This window comes from Dromiciops gliroides, chromosome 1 (genome assembly GCF_019393635.1).
Source record: "Dromiciops gliroides isolate mDroGli1 chromosome 1, mDroGli1.pri, whole genome shotgun sequence".
In the NCBI taxonomy this organism is placed as follows: Eukaryota; Metazoa; Chordata; class Mammalia; order Microbiotheria; family Microbiotheriidae; genus Dromiciops; species Dromiciops gliroides.
In genome coordinates, this window is record NC_057861.1 from 760,876,845 (window position 1) to 760,894,721 (window position 17,877).

Genomic DNA, 17,877 nt, shown 5'->3' on the forward strand with positions numbered 1-17,877 from the left:
GATGTTTGAGGCAATTGGAGTTAAGTGACTCGCCCAGACTCACACAGCTAGTAAGTGTCTGAGGTGAGATTTGAACTCAGGTCCTCCTGACTCTAGAGTCAGTGCTCTATCCATTGCACCACCTAGCCGTGGGTGAACAGATGATAGATAGGTGGGTAGCTGGGTGGGTGGGTGAGTGGGAGAATAATGATGAATAGGTGGGTAGATGGATCATGGAAAAGTGGGTACGTGGGTGAATGGATGGATAAGTGGGCAATGGATGGAGAGGTAGATGTGTGGGTGGATGGGATAGATCATGGAGAGATGTGTGGGTGGATGGGATAGATCGTGGAGAGATGGGTGGGTGGGTGGAGGGATAGATAAGTGGACAATGGATGGAGAGGTGGATTATGGGTGGCTAGGTGGATAGATGATGATAGGTGGGCAAGTGGATAGGTGGATGGATGAATGGACAGTGAGTGAATGGGTCTCTGGGGTTAAGGCTGCAGGCTGTAGCTGAGATTAGGTTGTTAGTCTGTGGCTCAAAACAGACTTTTCTCTGCATGAAGGTAACCGAGTTAACCATAGGCTAATCGGTGACCTTGGCTCCATGCTCTAACCATGAAGCTGTCACATTGTGTCCGAGACTGCACAGGGTCAGTGTCCCATCTCCAGGTGCTTGTCCCTCTGTGCAGAGGACCAGCTGCCTTCCTGACCTCAGTGACCCCCTTCCTCTGCTCTCCCCATCTGCTGGCTGACAGGCTCTTCCAGAAGAAATGAGGCACTGAAGGCACCAGCTGCCTGCGCTGGTCCTGCCCACGGATGCTGCTTCCCCGGCTGCCCCTGCTGATGCTCTCTCCGTGTTCTCCTGCTTCTGATCTGCTGCTGTTTCTCCATCTGCTCTGCTGCTTATTCCCCCTTCTCCTGCTCCCTGGGGAGAGGCCTCCCCACATAAGCCCTTTGCTCTCTCTTCATTCTCTTGAGGACTCTTCAGTTCTCCCCGGGGGTGAGCGCCTCCACGAAAGCCTCTGGAACCTGTGTCTCCAGCCCTTGGCAAGGGCTCTCCTGAGTTGTCATCTGGCCTGTCCACTCTATGGCCATACCTCTCAGGCTGGGTGTCTCATGGCATTTCAACTCACCCCATCCTGCACCTATCTCATTTCCCCCTAACTAGCCGTCCCCAGCAGTCCGGATTTCCTCTGATCTACTCACTCAGGCCAGAAGCCTTTGAACTATCAGCCATCCTCTCCCTCGTTCTCTATGAGGGGCCATCCTAGCACCCCTCCCCTTCTGTCTCTCTCCATCCAAGCTGGGCTGCAAGCCACCTGTGCACATTCCCACAGCATCCCTGAGCCAGGACACTCTACCTCCACACCCCGACCTGGTGGCACCCCTGCTCTCTGCCGCATGTAGAGGGGGCATCAACTATAACTTGTGGTGATCATTTGAGCTAAGGAATAAGGAAGGTGTGCTCAAGGAAGGTGCTCCAAGAGCCTGCTTTAATGAATGGAAAAGACCAATTTGATTTTGGCAAACACTGGTGCTGACCAGGGATCCCCAAGTGTGAGCTTCTTTAGGGTGTTTGGCTCTGCAAACCTTTTCTTCCTTAAGAATTATGGAGCTTTGGGGGTGGGGATCTGGTCCTGTGAATTCTTCTATATGGGAAATTCCCAGGGGAGAATATGCCCTCTCCCAGTGCAGATCAATGATACCCGACCTCAGGCCAGCTGTCTGTCTAGAAGGCTGCAATACCTCTCTGGGAGCACAGAGGGAAATGTTATTCCAGTCAGGGTGGGAACCCGCCTAGCTCCTAGGATCGGCATCATCGACTATTGAAGTGGTGGGGAGGAAGCAACTGAAGCCAGATGCCACTGCGCCAAGTAAAGCCAGGCAGGAGAGGCGGGGGGTGCAGGAGGTGAGGAACTGAGAGCCTGTAGGGGGCGGGGGGAGCTCAGGGTCATGGCCGTGGCTGGCTGCCCTCAGGGTCCCTGCTCACTCACCAAAGGAAGAGGAGGGGATGGAGGGTTCCATTGTTGGCATTCTGTCCTTACAGCATTCCCCACGCTTTCCTTGGGACAGACCACCGGCTCTGCCTGTCTCTGCCTTTCTCTCTCCTCTTCCTGTTTCTCTCATTCTGCTCTCTCCATCTCTTTCTCTGTGTCTCTCTCTTTGTGTTTCTGTCTCTTTCTCTCTCCTCTCTCCCTGCATCCCTCTGTCTCTCTCTCTTTCTCTATCTCCTCCTTTCCTTCTTTCTTTGTCTCCTCTCTGTCTCTCCTCTTTCTGTCTGTCTCTTTCTCTCTCTGTGTCTCTCACTCTGTCTCTTTTCCTATCTGTCTCTCACTCTGTGTGTGTTGTCTCTGTCTCTCCTCTGTCTCTGTCTTTCCCTCTCTGTCTCACTCTGGGTGTGTGTGTCTCTCTCTATCTCTCCTCTCTGTCTGACTCTGTCTTTCCCTCTGTCTCTGTCTTTCCCTCTCTGTCTCTCTCTGTGTCTCTTTTTCTCTCCTCTGTAAGCCTGTCTCTGTCTGTCTTTCCCTCTCTTTCTCTCTCACTCTCTGTGTCTCTGTCTCTCCTCTCTGTCTGTCTCTGTCTTTCCCTCTCTGTCTCACTCTGGGTGTGTCTCTCTCTGTCTTTCCTCTCTGTCTGTCTCTGTCTGACTCTGTCTTTCCCTCTGTCTCTGTCTTTCCCTCTCTGTCTCTCTCTGTGTCTCTTTTTCTCTCCTCTGTAAGCCTGTCTCTGTCTGTCTCTGTCTTTCCCTCTCTGTGTGTCTCTCTTTCTCTTCTCTGTAAGCCTGTCTCTCTGTCTTTTGGAGTCTTTCTGCACCTCTGCCTTTGCCTTTTTTTGTATTTCCCTCTCATTTGCTTTCTCTCCCTCTGTATGCGTCTCCATCTCCTCTTCCATCTCTATCCCTCTGGTAATTTAATAAAATCCCAGCCAGCCACAGTCTCATAATTACATTCCCCAGCCAGGCCCTAAGGACCAACACTGACCGAGGCTGGACTTCCCAGGGGACAAAGCAGGCTCTCCCTAAGTTGCCTCCTCCTGGCTCCTGGTCCCTGTCCAGCAGCTGAAGGATGGTGGGAGGCAGAACTCGGACAGCTCCTCGGGCTGCTGCTGCCCTCCAGCTCAGCCAGAAAGCCCCCACCCCCAGCCTGGCTCCTCACCCACCTCCTCCCTCTGCTCTCCCCCTTTTGCAGTGCCCCTTACACGCCAGCCAGGACAGACCACTCTCCTCCCTCTCCCACCTCCCCAACCCCACTATGCCACCTTCTCTCCACCAGTCTAAACCAGCCAGGCTCCATCCAGGCAACTGGCCAGAACCAAAGTCTAAACCAAAGGTTTAGACGCTCCAAGTTGTCCCTGTAACAAGACTGGATGTTCTGATAAGGCTTTGCCTGCACACATTGTCCTCTGTGAGCCTCCTAATAACTCTGTGAGGTACTGCTCCCATTATATAGATATCAAAACTGAAGCTCATTGACATGAAGTGATTGGTCCCAGGCTTCACAGGTAGCAAGCTTGGGGGTAGGATTTGAACCCAGCCTTCCCCCACCCCAAGCCAGGGCTCTCTACACAGGCTATTTCTTGGTACAAAAACTTTCTTAAGGAACCGGCTCATCTCACCTGACTTAGGGGGAGAAGCATGTCATTGTGATACATCATTTACCATGGGACTGATGGGAAGAAAGGGCTCTGTGAAGGATGAGATCCAGTGTGTGTAGGACTCTGAGCTGCCGCCAGATCAAGTAGAAGCACCCAGAGGGCAGAGACTGTCCCTCACTCCTTTTCCTTGCCTCTGTAGTGTAGCCCAGTGCCTGGCACCCAGGAGATGTTCAGGAAATGTCTGTTGGATCGGGCCGGGTTGTGCTGCCCACCCACCTTGGCAGAGTGGCTGTAGGCCCCAAAATGAGGGAGCTTCATCAACTGCCCCCGATCACTCTCCAAAGGGGGTCTCTCAAGGCACCCAAACTGTGCCGGATGAATGAGAACAGTGCTTGGGGAGAGGCACAGGAAGGAGCAGTGGGGGCAAAGAGAAAAAGACCCATTTGTACAAACATATGTACTGCAGCTTTTCATGGTGACGAAGAACTGGAAATGAGAGGGATGCCAGTCAAGGGGGAATGGCTAAACCAACTGTGGTACATGATGGTGATGGAATATTTCTGTGCTCTAAGAAATGACAAGCAGGGTGATTTCAGAAAGGCCTGGGAAGACTTGTATGAACTGATGTAGAGTGAAGTGAGCAGGACCAGGAGAACCTTGTGCACAGAGACAGCAGTGTTGTTGGATGAAGAATTGGGAATGGTTTAACTATTCTCAGCAATACGATGATCCAAGATGATCCCAAAGGACTAAGGATGAAACCTACTATCCGCCTTGGGAGAAAGGCCTGATATTGATGGAACACAGACTGAAGCCTGATGCTTCTCTCTCTCTCTCTCTCTCTCTCTCTTTCTTTTTTTTCTTTTATTCAAGCTTTCTTGTGCAAAATGACTAACCTGGTACTGTTTTACATAATTGCACATGTATAACCTACATCTGATTGCTTACTGCCTCAGGGAGGAGGGAGGGGAGAAAGGAAGGAAGGAATAAAATTTGGAACTCAAAACTTTAAATAAAAATGTTTATTATAAATGAAAAAATAAATAGAGTATCAGCAAAAGAAAATGAGCCATGGGGCCGAAGGTGGCTAGGAACCTCCTTCCTCCCTGCTTTCCCCCCATCCCAGAGCAGATCTGAGGGTGTATACTGGGGGGCCACAGAAGATGAGGCTAGAGACAGACTGGGGGTGGGCAGCCTTGAAGGTTGGGCCGAAAGGCAGAAGCTTGCTCTCAAAAGAGGCATGACTACACTCTCTTCATGCTCCCACTGCCCAAGGGGTGACGGTCCTTCCCTTTCTCTGCAGAGCTCAGATCTGCTGGTGGTCCTGGCCTAGACGTTTCCCTGTGCCTAGATCTGGGGTTCCACACTCTCAGTGGTCCTGCTTCAAGAAGACGAGAGGCAGGCGTCATGGAGGCCCTGGTGTTCACCCTCCTGCTGCTGCCCATGGTAAGCACTCCGGGATGTCTTTGCTACTTCTCTGGGGTTTTCACCCAACTCTTCCATTCTTTCTCTTGCCTAATTGCGAGAACCACATGGAATCAGGGAGGGGAGGATCCCAGGACAGTGTTAGGGTGATTTAGAGTGATGACAAACAGAACAAGTGGGGTCTGAATGGATGAAATGCCTCCGTGTGCAGAGCACCACACACAGGTGGCTTGAGTTCTGAGGGATGGACCAGTTTGGCTGGGAACTGGTCCTCCCTGGCTCCTCCTTCCGAACTGGACTCCACAGACTGGCACATGGAACCTGCCTCCCTTGCCCATAGACCACCACCACCACCCCCTCCCCCGCTCCACAGCCCTCAGTGACAGAGCCCCAGCCCCTGGCCCTTAGGGGTACTTCAGCTTCTGAATTCTTCCAGACTTTGAGGAGAGACACTGCCTTTCTGAGGCCTCCCCTGCCCTCTGTGCTCTGCTCAGTGGACGCCTCAGGGGCAGATTCCCTGGCCCCCGAGATACTAGTGGCTTCTCCCCCTTCCTCTTCAGACTGACCTTTGGAGCCCAGCCAGGAGCCCTCCAAGTTCTGAACCTCTCTGACCTTATCTTTGATAGTCTCAGTTCCTGATGGAGATACCCCCCACCAGATCACCACACATGGGAATACATTCACAGCCAAATGGGAGCAGGAAGTTGGCCTTACGCTCACTCCTTTGCCTGAGGCTCCATCCATTCACCCACCCTAGAGCCCCTCAGAGGACCTTCATTCTCTCCCTCTTTCCCCATTTTCCCCTCTTCCCCTCCTCCCAATCTCTCACCCTCCTCATGTCTCTCTTTTTCCATCTTCCCCTCCTCCCAATCTCTCCCCCTCCTCATGTCTCTCCCTCCTCCCAATATCTCCCCCCTCCTCATTTCTCTCTTTTTCCATCTTCCCCTCCTCCCAATCTCTCTCTCCTTACCATCTCCCTTTTCTCCCCTCCTCCACTACAGAATTCCAGCAGGAAGCTGCCTCTGTCCCCAGAGAAGGCTGAGAGTTGGGGACAGTGCAACTTCCCAGCCACCATGGGAACCCCCCAGGGCCTGGCGTCTCTTGGTCCCTGGGAAAGTCCCCAGCCCTGGTGAGGTGATCAGCCTCTGCGAGGACCTGAATAGTCCTCATTAGGAAGGCAGATCAGGCCATGGGAGTTGTGCCCAGAGCGGCAGCCGTTTAGCCCTGCCCACCCTGGCCCAAGCCACCCCAGCAGTCACTCCCTGCCTGGGCACCACACTAAGGATGGAGGGAAAGGAAACAGGGAACGTGGAGCCTGGTCCTTGAGCCCACCAGGTGGGTTTCTGTGAGAATCCCTCCCCTTGGAGGAAATGGCTGCCTGGTAGAGAGGCTGAGCAGTAAATGAGAGGTCCTTTGTGGACACTGAGGCATATCCAGGGACTTTCCCACGCTGTGTTGGAACCAGAGATACCGGGGGTGGGGTCAGAGGGGAGGCTTGGTGCTGACATCAGAGAGCCTGGGCTCTTACCACCTGAGGGACACTGGGCGACTGCTCAACCTCTCTATTGAGTCAAGAATGATGCTGGATGATCTCAAGGGTCCCTTTGGCCCTAGAGCTTGGACCCATGAATGGGAGGCATCCCAGCTCCATCCTGCCCCACACCCATTCTTGTGGTACATTTTGCAGATGGGCAAACCAAGGTCTACCCAGACTAATCGACTTGTGCCAGGTCTCACAGTGAACCAGATCTGCCACTTCTGTGGCTTTTAAAGGCAGAGTGCCCAAAGGCACCTTCCTCTCTACCCAAGAGTGGGCACCATCCATCCATGCCCTCATTGCTTCACTCAAACACTGGATGAAATAGAACCTGAGGTGGGCCAGCAGAAGCAAAGACATGTGGGTGTGGGTATTCTTGGGCTCTAAAGCCGACCACACAATGCCCTGTGGGCTCACTCACACTCAGCAATCTGGGAAGACTTCATATAGGAGAAAGCACCTAAGTTGGGTCCCTGAGGCTGCCCTCCCAAGCAGCACCCCCATACCCCCTCACTAGAACTAGCCTGGCAGACCCTCCCCCACTGATGTGGACCACGATTCCGGGCCAATTCCTGTGCAACGACTGAGGTTGGCAATGTGTGAAAACAGAGTGGGGGGGAGTGCCAAGCCCCCAGCGCAGCTCCTTGTGGGGAGCTGGAATCCAGGCCAGCTCATCATCCTGGGGCTGAGAGCAAGCGCAGCAGCAGAGCCAGGGCAAAGACAGGTCTATGTGCCCCAAGCTGCTGGCACCAGGCTCTGAGAAAATGGTAGTAGCGCCTATTTTGAGGATGGGAGCAGAGGCCACACCATTCCCAGCCCACTAGCCCTTCCCATCTTGCTCTGCCTCCCTCCCTCCTGCTGCTGCCAGCCGTAAGGCTTCCCAGAGGGGCATTGGCTCATTTTGGGCAGGCTCTCTACCTCCGTGCCACCCCCCCCCCAGGGTTTGCTGGCTAATTGAGTCATCTGTCCTCCCCCTCTCTTTTACAGGCTGCTGCCATGCACCCTGACTGCTTCCTGAAGAAGGAAGAAGCCATGTGCCTGGAGAAGATTGAGCGGGTCAGCGAGATGATGGGGCTGAACCAGTCCTCCCCAGGTGAGGAGCAGAAGGGGTGCTGCGTTGGGCCTCCACAAGCCCCATGCATTAGGATAGCAGGGACAACGCTCCTCAGAAGAGATGCATGTGTGTGCCATTTGTCTTTTACAACCTGGGGAAGTGGGGGCTACTTTACCTGCATTGTACAGATGAGGAAACTGCATTGTACAGATGAGCAGAACTGGCCAGTCACACGGCAAATAAGCACCCGAGTCAGGATTTGAACTCAGGCCTTCCTGACTCCCCATCCAGTATTCCACCCTCTGTACCACCTAGCTGCTCCTTTGGGATCCCTCATTTACTCTTGTTTCCCAGGTTCAGGTCTGTCCCTGTGAGTCCCAACCCGCCCCACCTCCATTGGAGAAACTCCAGCATCTCCCTGTCACCTCTGCAATGCGACACAACATCCTCTGTTGGGCATTCCAAGCCCTTCCTAGGCTGGTCCCCTCGTCCCCCTCCAGTCTGTAGACACTTCTTCCCCTCTGCCCCCTCTGTGGTCCAGCTGCCCTGGCCTCTGGGCTGTCCCTCGTCTCTCCACTGTACACCCTTACGGCGGCTCCCCGTGCTCTCCCTCCTGAGCTCTGCCTTCCCCGGGGGGTCAGGGGTTCCAGCAGCCCGAGCCCCACATCCGGCACCTGCCTGGCCTCAGCTTCTCTGAGCTGCTGAGCAGGAAGAAGTCTCATTGAATTCAGCCCATTCTTCCCCTCTGGTGAGAGGCTTGTGTCCCCCAAAGCTAAGCTCTCTAAGCTAAGGGGAAAGGGGATTTGAGCAGCCCAGGGCCAAGGGTAGAGAGCTGGAGTGTTTATAAAAGACCTTCCCCCCAGGCTGAAATGAATCCCATCATCCGCAATTCTGATTCTCAGAATGGGCCACCATCCCACCTGTATCGCTGTATCGCTGCTTTTTGTCCACAAGGTGGCATCGTCCACCGTCGTCCACCACTTGTACCCTATGTGCATCCTGAGGGAGCAGCTCTGGGGGCCCATTTGCCCATGGGAGAATATGGATAAGAGGCATTCTTCAGCTACTGACTTTGTCCTGTGGGCGGATCTCTCCTGAGTGACCATGATGCTCACGGAGGGGCTCCTATCCCCCCATCCACAGGGAATCCCTTCCCCATGTAGGCTCCATACAGGACATGCATCATGGCAGAAGGGAACAGAGCAGGAGAGCAAATGGTTCCCTGCTTGATGGTCATAATCACAGACTTGTTGAACAGTCACCGTCTCTGTGGTGGCGTCCATCAAGAAATATCATCTGAACATATTTGTGGGAGATAATCATTGATGGCTGCTATTAACAAACCCAACCAAATGTTTTCCAAAACTGCCTGTTCCCACATTTTCAATTGGAATATTCTCTATACACTTGTAGATCTCACATAAAGATTTTCTACAGATGAGAAAGTACTTATTAATGTTCTCTTGGGCACCTTCTGTCAAAAAAATAAAATTTTATTGATATATCTTGTTTTTACATCCTTTATATTTCCCACTGTACTTCTCCCCACTCCCAGAGAGCAATCTTTTATAATGATGAATTTTTACCAAAAAAAAGAGGAAAAGTTCCATGAAGCCTACATAAAATATTATAAATATGCAATATTTCATGTGCATGGTCCCTCAGTTCTTTTTATTGCTTTTCAATGATTAAATTATTATATTTTGCCTTTTTCAAATTACATGTAAAAACCCCATTTTTAAACATTTGTTCTGTTGTCTCCCCATCTTGTCTTCAATCTCTCCCGACATCAGGGTCTTTTCCATCTTCTCATTATGGGGCCAAAGTATTTAAGCTTCCATTTCAGTATTTGACCTTACAGAATGAATTTCTTTCAGTATTAACTGATTTGATCTCCTCTCTGTCCAAGGGACTCTCAAAAGTCTTCTCCAGCAGCACAATTCAAAAGCATCTATTCTGCAGCTCTCAGCTTTCCTTATAGTCTAACTCTCACAGGCATACATTCATTTCATGGCTGCAGTCACTGCCTACAGTGATCATTGAGCCCAAGAACAGAAAATCTGACACTGCTTTCATTTCTTGTCCCTCTCTTTGCCAGGAAGTGAAGGGACCAGTTGCTATGTTCTTAGTTAGTTAGTTTGTTTTGTGTTAAGCTTCAAGTCAGCTTTTATACTCTCCTCTTTCTCCCTCATCAAGAGGCTTCTTCATTCCTCTTCACTTTCTGCCTTCAGACTGGAATCATCTGCATATCTGAGATTGTGGATATTTCTCCCAGCAACCTTCATTCCAGCTTTTGATTTGTTCAGCCTGGAATTTTGCATGATGTATTCTGCATATACATTAAATAAATAAGGTGACGGTGCACAGTGTTGTTATACTTCTTTCCCAATCTTAAGCCAATCATTTGTTTCATGTTGAGTTCTAACTGTTGCTTCTTGGCTGGTATACAGGTTCCTCAGCAGACAATTAAGATTATCTGGTACTCCAATCTGTTTAAAGACTTGCCATATTCTATTGAGATCCACACAAAGGCTTTAGGGTAGTCAATGAAGCTGAACTAGGTGTTTTTATGAACTCCCTTGCTTTCTCCATATTCCAGCAAATGTTGGCAATTTGGTCTCTAGTTCCTCTGCCTCTTCAAAAACCACTCTGCTCTTCTGGTAATTCTTGGTTCCTGTATTACTGAAGTCCAGCTTTCAGAATCTTTTTTTTCCTTTTTTTTTAAGGCGGGAGGGTTGAGGGGCAATGAGGGTTAAGCGACTTGTCCAGGGTCACACAGCTAGTGTCAAGTGTCTGAGGCCAGATTTGAACTCAGGTCCTCCTGAATCCGGGGCTGGTGCTTTACCACTGCGCCACCTAGCTGCCCCAGCTTTCAGAATCTTAAGCATAAGCTTTCTGGCATATGAAATGAATGCAATTGTTCAGTAATTTGAACATTCCTTGGTCTTACTCTTCTTTAGGATTGGGACATAAATTGATCTTTTCCAATCCATTGGCCACTGTTGAGTTTTCCAAATTTGCTGGCGTATTGAGTACAGTACTTGAATAGCGTCATCTTTTAGGATTTAAATAGTTTAGCTGGAATTCCATCACCTCTGCTATCCTTTTTGTTAGCAATGCTTCCTAAGGCCCACACAACTTCATTCTCCAGTATGTCTGGCTCAAGATCAGTAACGACACCATCTTGGTTATCCATGATCTTAAGATCTTTCTCATATAGTTCTTCTGTATATCGGCACTGCCTTTTCTTAATCTTTTCTACTTCTCTAAATTCCTTACCATTTTTTTGGCCTTTTCTTATGGCCATTTTTGCATGAAACCTTCCCCTTGATATCTCTAATTTTCTTGTCTTTCCCATTCTCTTGCTTTCTTCTATTTCTTTGCTCATTTAGGAAAACCTTCTTATCTCTCCTTGTTATTCTCTGGAATTCTGCATTCATTTGGGTGAAATTTTCCCTTTCTCCTTTCCCTTTTGCTTTCCTTCTTTCCCAGACTATTTGTAAAGCCTCCTCAGATATCCATTCTGCTTTCTTGATCTTCTTTTTCTTTGGAATGTTTTTTGTTGCTGTCTCCTATACAACATTAACCGCTGTCTATGTTCTTCAGGCACTCTATCTACCAGACCTAATCCCTTCAGTCTATTCATCATTTCCACTTTATATTCACAAGGGTTGTTATTTAGGTAATTCCTATGGGTTTTCCCTGCCTTTTTCAGTTTAAGTCTGTGCAATAAGAAGCACATGATCTGAGCCACAGTCAGCTCCAGGTCTTGTTCTAATTGGCTGCAAAGACTTCTCTACCTTTGGTTGCAAAATATATAATCAATCCTACTTCTATATTGATCATCGGATGATATTCATGTGTGGAGTCATTTTCGGAGTTGTTGAAAATGAATATTTGCTATGACCAGTAAGTTATCTTGACAAAACTTTATTAGTCTTTGTCCTGGTAATACCTCAAAGTTATTTTCATTTGCCTTTCTCTAATCAATAGTGATTTAGAGAATTTTTTCATATGACTATAGATAGCTTTTATTTTTTTCTGAAAACTGCCTGTTTGTATCCTTTGCCCACTATCAATTGAGGAATGACTTGTGTTCTTACAAATTTGACTCAGTTCTCAAGGCTTTAATCAGTGCAACTTGCTGTAAAATTTTTTTCTCCAGTTTTCTGCTTCCTTTCTAATCTTGAATGTATTGGTTTTGTTTGTGCAAAAATGCTTTAATTTGATGTAATCAAAATTATCTGTTTTACAACCTGTAGTGTCCTCTATCTCTCATTTATTTAATCATAAATCCTTCCTTTATACATAGATCTGACAGGTAAACTATTCCATGATCCCCTAATTTGCTTATGGTATTACCCTTTTTGTCTAAATAATGTATGCATTTTGATCTTATTTTGGTATGCCTGGGGTAGACACCCTGAATTAGGGGGATGTCTACATTTCCACCAGCAAAATGGGTTGATGAGAACAATTTGTTCCAATGGCCATGAAGGTAGCTGAAGCAGGTGCTGTGGAGTGCTTAGAGCTTGGTCAGACATGGAAGATGCCAAGGCCATACACTGCACCCCAGGCTATTGCCAGCTGTCCTGACTTTTTTCTTACCACTGGACTTCGATATCTTTTGAAGGGAAAGTGAGGCTAATGACCTTGTGTAACTCTACCTCGCTTAAATCTAATACACATGTAAGTCAAGACATCACCTGTGATGTCATTGGTCTTCAAAAATGAAGGACAAACAATAAGATCTTGGTATATGGTGTGAGATATTAGTAGATACCTGCAAAGAAGTTTTGATCACTTGGTTTTTGTTCTTTTCCTTTATGTTGTTGTAGTGATTTGTAGTGTTTTCCTTCTTTTCTTACTTCACTTTGCATCAGTTCAGATGTCTACCCATGTTTCTCTGGGTACTATCCTTTTACAATGACATACTACAATTTGTTTTAACCATTCCCCAAATGATGGGCATTCATTTTGTTTCCAGTTTCTTACTACCACAAGTGATGTTGCTATAAATATTTTGGTAGGTGTGTTGTGTATGTGGCTTGGGGGAGGGGGTATTGACCTCCTTGAAGGATATGCCTGGCAGTGCAATCTCTGGGTCAGAGAATTTAGGCATTTTAATCCCTTTCTTTGCACAAATGCAAATTGCTTTGCAGAAGGGCTGTGCCAATCCACAGCTACACTAATAATGCATCTTTCCACGATGCCAATTACAACACTGACTATTCTCATTTCTTTTATCCTCATTAGGTATCTTCTTTTGTCAATAATGTCATCTGTTATTTTTCCAATCTTTGGGCATCTTTCCCTCTCATAGGTGCCCTGATAATTGATCCCTTGAAGCTTTCAAGATTGTTGCCTCTAGCAGAAATTTCTTCCATGTGGATTTGGTCCAGTCCAGATGGTCTTCCTGCCTTTATCCTCTTCTGTCCCCTTTCCATTTTCTTATTTAACACATCATGGACAAAGGTGTTGAATTTCCACAGTCCTTGGTGATGAGAACAGATTGCTTATAGAAATACTGGCAAATCTGTTGCATTTCATGGACTGGTTTTCCTCCTTCTGTCTTGTCTCTAAATGTTCTTAGAATAAGTTTATTTAATTGATTCGTAAACCAAGCTTTCCACAAACATCTGCAACCTCTCAAGTGCAACAGATTCAAATGTAGTCTGGAAATATTTAACAAAATAGATAACAATACCACAGAACATAGATGATGTTAGTATGTGGTTTTCTAATTCAACATGTGGCCTGCAGAACCCCTCACGTACTGTGTAAAGGTCTTGTTTCTATTGCATCAGACACCACTGATCTCCCCCAGACGTGGCTATTTTATTGAGAGGATATGGTCTGTCTACCAATCCTTAAGATTTTACAAATGAATTTCTATTATGCACCAGCATTGTTCTTAACCAATACATCTTTCCTCTTGGCAAAAAGAGTAATCCTCTGCTTGCTGAAGCCAGTTCTATCTCTTTTGAGTTCCTGAGAGTGGTGATTAATTAATTAAATAAATGAATCAATTTACTTTAGGTAACCATTGAGAAGTAAATAGTGATAGCATGAGTTAAGGAATGTCCTTTCTCTAGTTCCTATTCTGTGGTCCCAGTGGCCTGTCTGAGGAGAGGTGGAGTTATGATGTCTTCCCACCCTTGTCTTTTCTGATCACTTGAGGCTGGTTTTGAACTGGGCTCGGACTAGTTGGGCTGTTCACAGAGGGGCTGATCCTGAGTGACCCCCATGGAGATAACCAGGTGAGATGGCATCAGTCTCATTTGGGGGATGTCATTTAGTGCTTCCCTAGTCCTGACTCTTCTTGAGAAAGAGAGGCAGAGCTAGGAAATGGGAAGGGAATAAGCATTTATAGAGCACCTACTATGTGCTGAGCACTTCATACATATGATCTCACTTAATCCTCACAAAACCTCTGGGAGGGAGGTGCTCTTATGATCTCCATTTTACAGTAGAGGCAAACAGAGGTTAAGTGACTTACCCAGGGTCACCCAGACAACAGGCATCTGAGCTGAATATGAACTCAGGCCTTCCTGACTCCACATTCAGCTGCCTAGGGTTTGAGTCCTCTATAAAGATTCAGCCTTTGGTCTCTCTCCTTTCTTTTCTCCACTCCCCATTTGCCTGTCAGTGCTCCGATGCCCTGCCCCATGTCCAGTTTCACCGAGAAGCCAACAAGTCCTTGGCTCCTCATTCTTCCTCAGAGTCGGGCAAAGCTGCCATTTTCTTCCTGGTGGCCCTTTTGGCCGACTGCCCCCGAGCCTGGCCAGGTGAGGTGATCGAGAGGCCCATAAAGTGGATGCTCTTGGCCCTTTGTGCAGGCACTCAAACCATGCAGGTACCTCCTTTGTCTGACTCTCTGAGGCACCACCCTTCCATGCGGATGGGACTTCCATTCTCTGTTTTCACTAACAGTGGGAAGGTGAACAGAACCACCCCCTTCAGGTTTGCAAAGCATTTTGGGTGTGATTGTCTGATTTTCACAGGGAGGGGTTCTGCCCCTCCCAGAGCAGACAGAACTCAGTTGTGGAACCAGTGTCTCCTATCGAGATGATGACCCCACAAACTAAAATGCAAACGTGAAAGAGCTTAGGGTGTTCTGAAAGCCAGACAGAAGGGCCTGAGAAATGGACGGAGCAGCACAGGGGTGGGGTCATTTCTGTCTGGGAGAATCAGGGAAGACTTGATGGAAGAGGCAGCACCCAAATTGTATCTTGGAGGTAGAGAAAGACACCAGTGGGTAGAGACGGGATCGCAGGCAGAGAGTCTATTAGTGATGGTGGGTAGGAGGCCGGGGAGGGCATGAGTTTTGTATTTCTTTATTTGTACACAGGGAATATGCCCCAGGAGAAGGTAAGCTCATTGTCGTTTTGATCTTTCCAGAATCCTGCACAGAGCCCCAAACATCACCGGAGCTTAGCAAAGGATGTGAATGGGAAAGAGCAGGCTAAGGGGACAGCTGGTGTTGGGCTCCATGAGTTCATAGGGATGGGGAAGAAGTCATGAGATGGGGAGGAGAAGTGGGAGGAGAGAGCAGCCAGCAGTGGCAGGTCACACAGGAGAGCTGAGAAGGCAACAGGCATCAGACATTGAGAGAGCAGCTGGGAGTGAAGAGGGGCATGGGAACCACATGGGGAAGTGGGTGGGGACCATGAGGGTCAGCGCTCTTCCTGAGAGTTTGGCTGGGGAAGGCTATAGGTCGGCAGCTCCTGGGCCGGGCAGAGTGGGTGGAGGAGACATGGCCATGTCTGAAGGCAGGAGAAGGCGCAGGTGGCACCCCAGCCCCATCTCCCCTCCGTGTTGTTTTCACTGTAAGCCCCCATAGGGGAGTGACTTCTCTCTCTCCCGGATTTGGCCTCACCTCGAGAGATCTAAAGCCTGTCATCCCGCATGTCCCGCCCCCACCCCATCTCCCCCTCCCCCTTCCCCTCTCATCTACCTATTTTAGAACGATGCCCTCTCTGTTTTCACCCAAATCACTGGTAAAAAGGGTAACCCTGGTGAGGCTAAGGGCACAAGGCTCATCAGCGACCTCTGCCCCCCCTGCTCAAGCAGTCCTGAACCCCCCATGCCCTCCCATCAAGTCATCTTTCCATAGGAGGGGCCCCATCACCCATTCTCCCAAACTCCAGTTATGGATACCTAGACCAGGGACTCTTGGAGGGGCGTGGGCCCCTCAGGCCATGGAATGGGGAAGCTGACTCAGAGTCATGCACAAGGGAAGGCTGCCTGTCCCCTGCTGGCTCAGACTGCATTAGGGCCTTGTTAGCCTGCAGGCCGGCTGTCTCCCGAGGGCAGCAGATGTCCACGGCCTCATTAGCCTGTTACCTTGTTCCACGCAGCAGCAGGGATACAGCTGCCACAGAGAAGGCAGAGAGGCCTGGGCCAGGCTGGCCTCTGCTCTACCTTGGGGGGGGCAGAAGGGCCTAAAGGCAGCCCGAGTGAGCAGCAGGAAGCACCCCCCGGGTGGCCAGCCCACCGGGCCCTCTGAAGAATTCCAGGATGTCACCTCTCTGCACAGCAGGCAGGCCCCCAGGAGTGGGCAGGGCTGGGTGGGCTTCTCGTGTCAAGGAGAGGCCTGGCCCACAAGGCCCGGTTACTGCAGAGGTAGCCAGGCCTAAAGGCCTAGAAGGTTGGGGGGGGGCGAACTTGGGGATCCAGAGAGGAAAAGGTGACTCAACCAAGGTCACACGGGGCAGGGGTGAGACTAGAACCCAGGACAGCGCTCTGTCTTCATCCTTAGGACAATATTGTTGCTAAGTAAAACTTGTGTGCTAGGCCTGCTTTCCTTCTTAGAGGAATGAGGGGGAGGAATGATGGAAGCAAGGCTCACAGTGCCCATGACAGACTAGGTGGCCACCCACATCAAAGGGCTTCAGGGAAGGCCCCCACCCCCAAACATCCTCACCCTGTCTGACATGCCACCATCTGAGCTTCTGCCCCTCTGCTAAACATGGCTCCAAAGTCGTTTCAGAAGGCCTGCCTCAGACAGGGCTCTGCTGCTTACTGCGCGTGTGGTCTTGGGAAAGTCACCTGAACTTCTCTGGGCTTGCATTTCCTCAAACAAAAGCATCAGACTGGATGCCTGGGTCTGTGAAGTTAAAGCCCTAAAGACAGTATTGCTCCGAGGCAGCCTGGCGGCCCTGCGGGGCACCCTTGGCCTCCACCTTCTAGAGGAGCCCCCTCTTCTGAAGTGGCTTACCTGGGCTTTCCTAGTGGGCAGAGGAGGCCGGGGCATAGAAGAGCTAACAGGCCCCTTGCTGCCCTCAACCCCGGGCCTCCTCTAGGAGTCTCTCTGGACACAAGGATCCCCATGTGGGGATGCTCTCCTCCTGCACACAGGGGCTCAGGCGCCTGGAAATGGGGAGAAAACCCCAGGCAGAGACTGCTGAGAGGCCAACGAGAGGGGCACAGGACTGGGGGCCCCACCTTGCTGACTTCTTAACATGGCCCCGGGCCGATCCTAGGGGCTGGAGGTGCCAAGGCCAGGCCCAGGTCTCCAGCCCCGGGATGATCTGCAGAGCTCCAGGGGCTGGGGCAGCTGGAAGGCCAGGCTCCCTTGTTCATCCATCATTATCCTTGAGCTGCCTGTGAACTCCTTCAGCATCATCTGTTTAAATAATTGATCAGTCTTCAGCTCAATTGAAACAACTGTCCCAGGGGGCACATTTTCCTCACAGTCAGCACAAAATCGGCCTCTGCCCACAGCTGTCCTGTGGGGCCAGAGTGGTCCCAGGCCTTCCTGGCCCACCTAGGATGGTGAGAGGCCCAGGGGCCCACCGAGGCAGGGGGTGGTTATTGCTGATGGGACTCAGAGAGCTGGAGGGGCAGCAAAGATCCTGGCAGTCTCTGGTTCAGCCCTTTGCAGAGGCCTGAGGCCTGCCCAGTGCCATGTACAGCCCACTTGTGATGAGCAGGCCCAGAGCCCCAGAGTTCCATCTCTCCTAACCTAGGGTGTTTTGCATCCCCAAGCACCATCTTGTGTTCACAGGTGAGCTGAATTGGATAGGAAAGATCAAATGAACAGAAACCTTAGGCAGGAGGCAAAGACAGCAGGGAAGGCTGCTCCTTGGTGAGGCCACACTAGACCATACACTCAGTGAGGGCAGGGTTACCGTGGAGACAGGCCCACGTGCCTGCCCGCCCCTGTGTCGATCCAGCCACCCTCCATTACGTGAGAGGCAGTCAGTGTCTGCCCCCGGAGCTTACACTCTCCCCGAAAACTCTATGAGAATAGCCTGACTACTGTTGTCACTGAGAGCAC

At 49.9% G+C, this 17,877-nt stretch overlaps 1 protein-coding gene across 6 annotated transcripts in view; it reads left to right on the forward strand.

The window, feature by feature from the left end:
- Window positions 1–17,877, forward strand: part of ADCYAP1R1 (ADCYAP receptor type I) — an 88,562-nt gene that overhangs the window by 23,841 nt on the left and 46,844 nt on the right. For all 6 annotated transcript variants that reach the window (XM_043966465.1, XM_043966473.1, XM_043966457.1 and 3 more), the window contains 2 exons: window positions 4,883–5,025; window positions 7,529–7,634. In XM_043966465.1, the coding sequence (XP_043822400.1) occupies window positions 4,987–5,025; window positions 7,529–7,634 (145 nt within the window). In that variant the 5' untranslated portion in view covers window positions 4,883–4,986. The remainder of the gene's footprint in view (window positions 1–4,882; window positions 5,026–7,528; window positions 7,635–17,877) is intronic.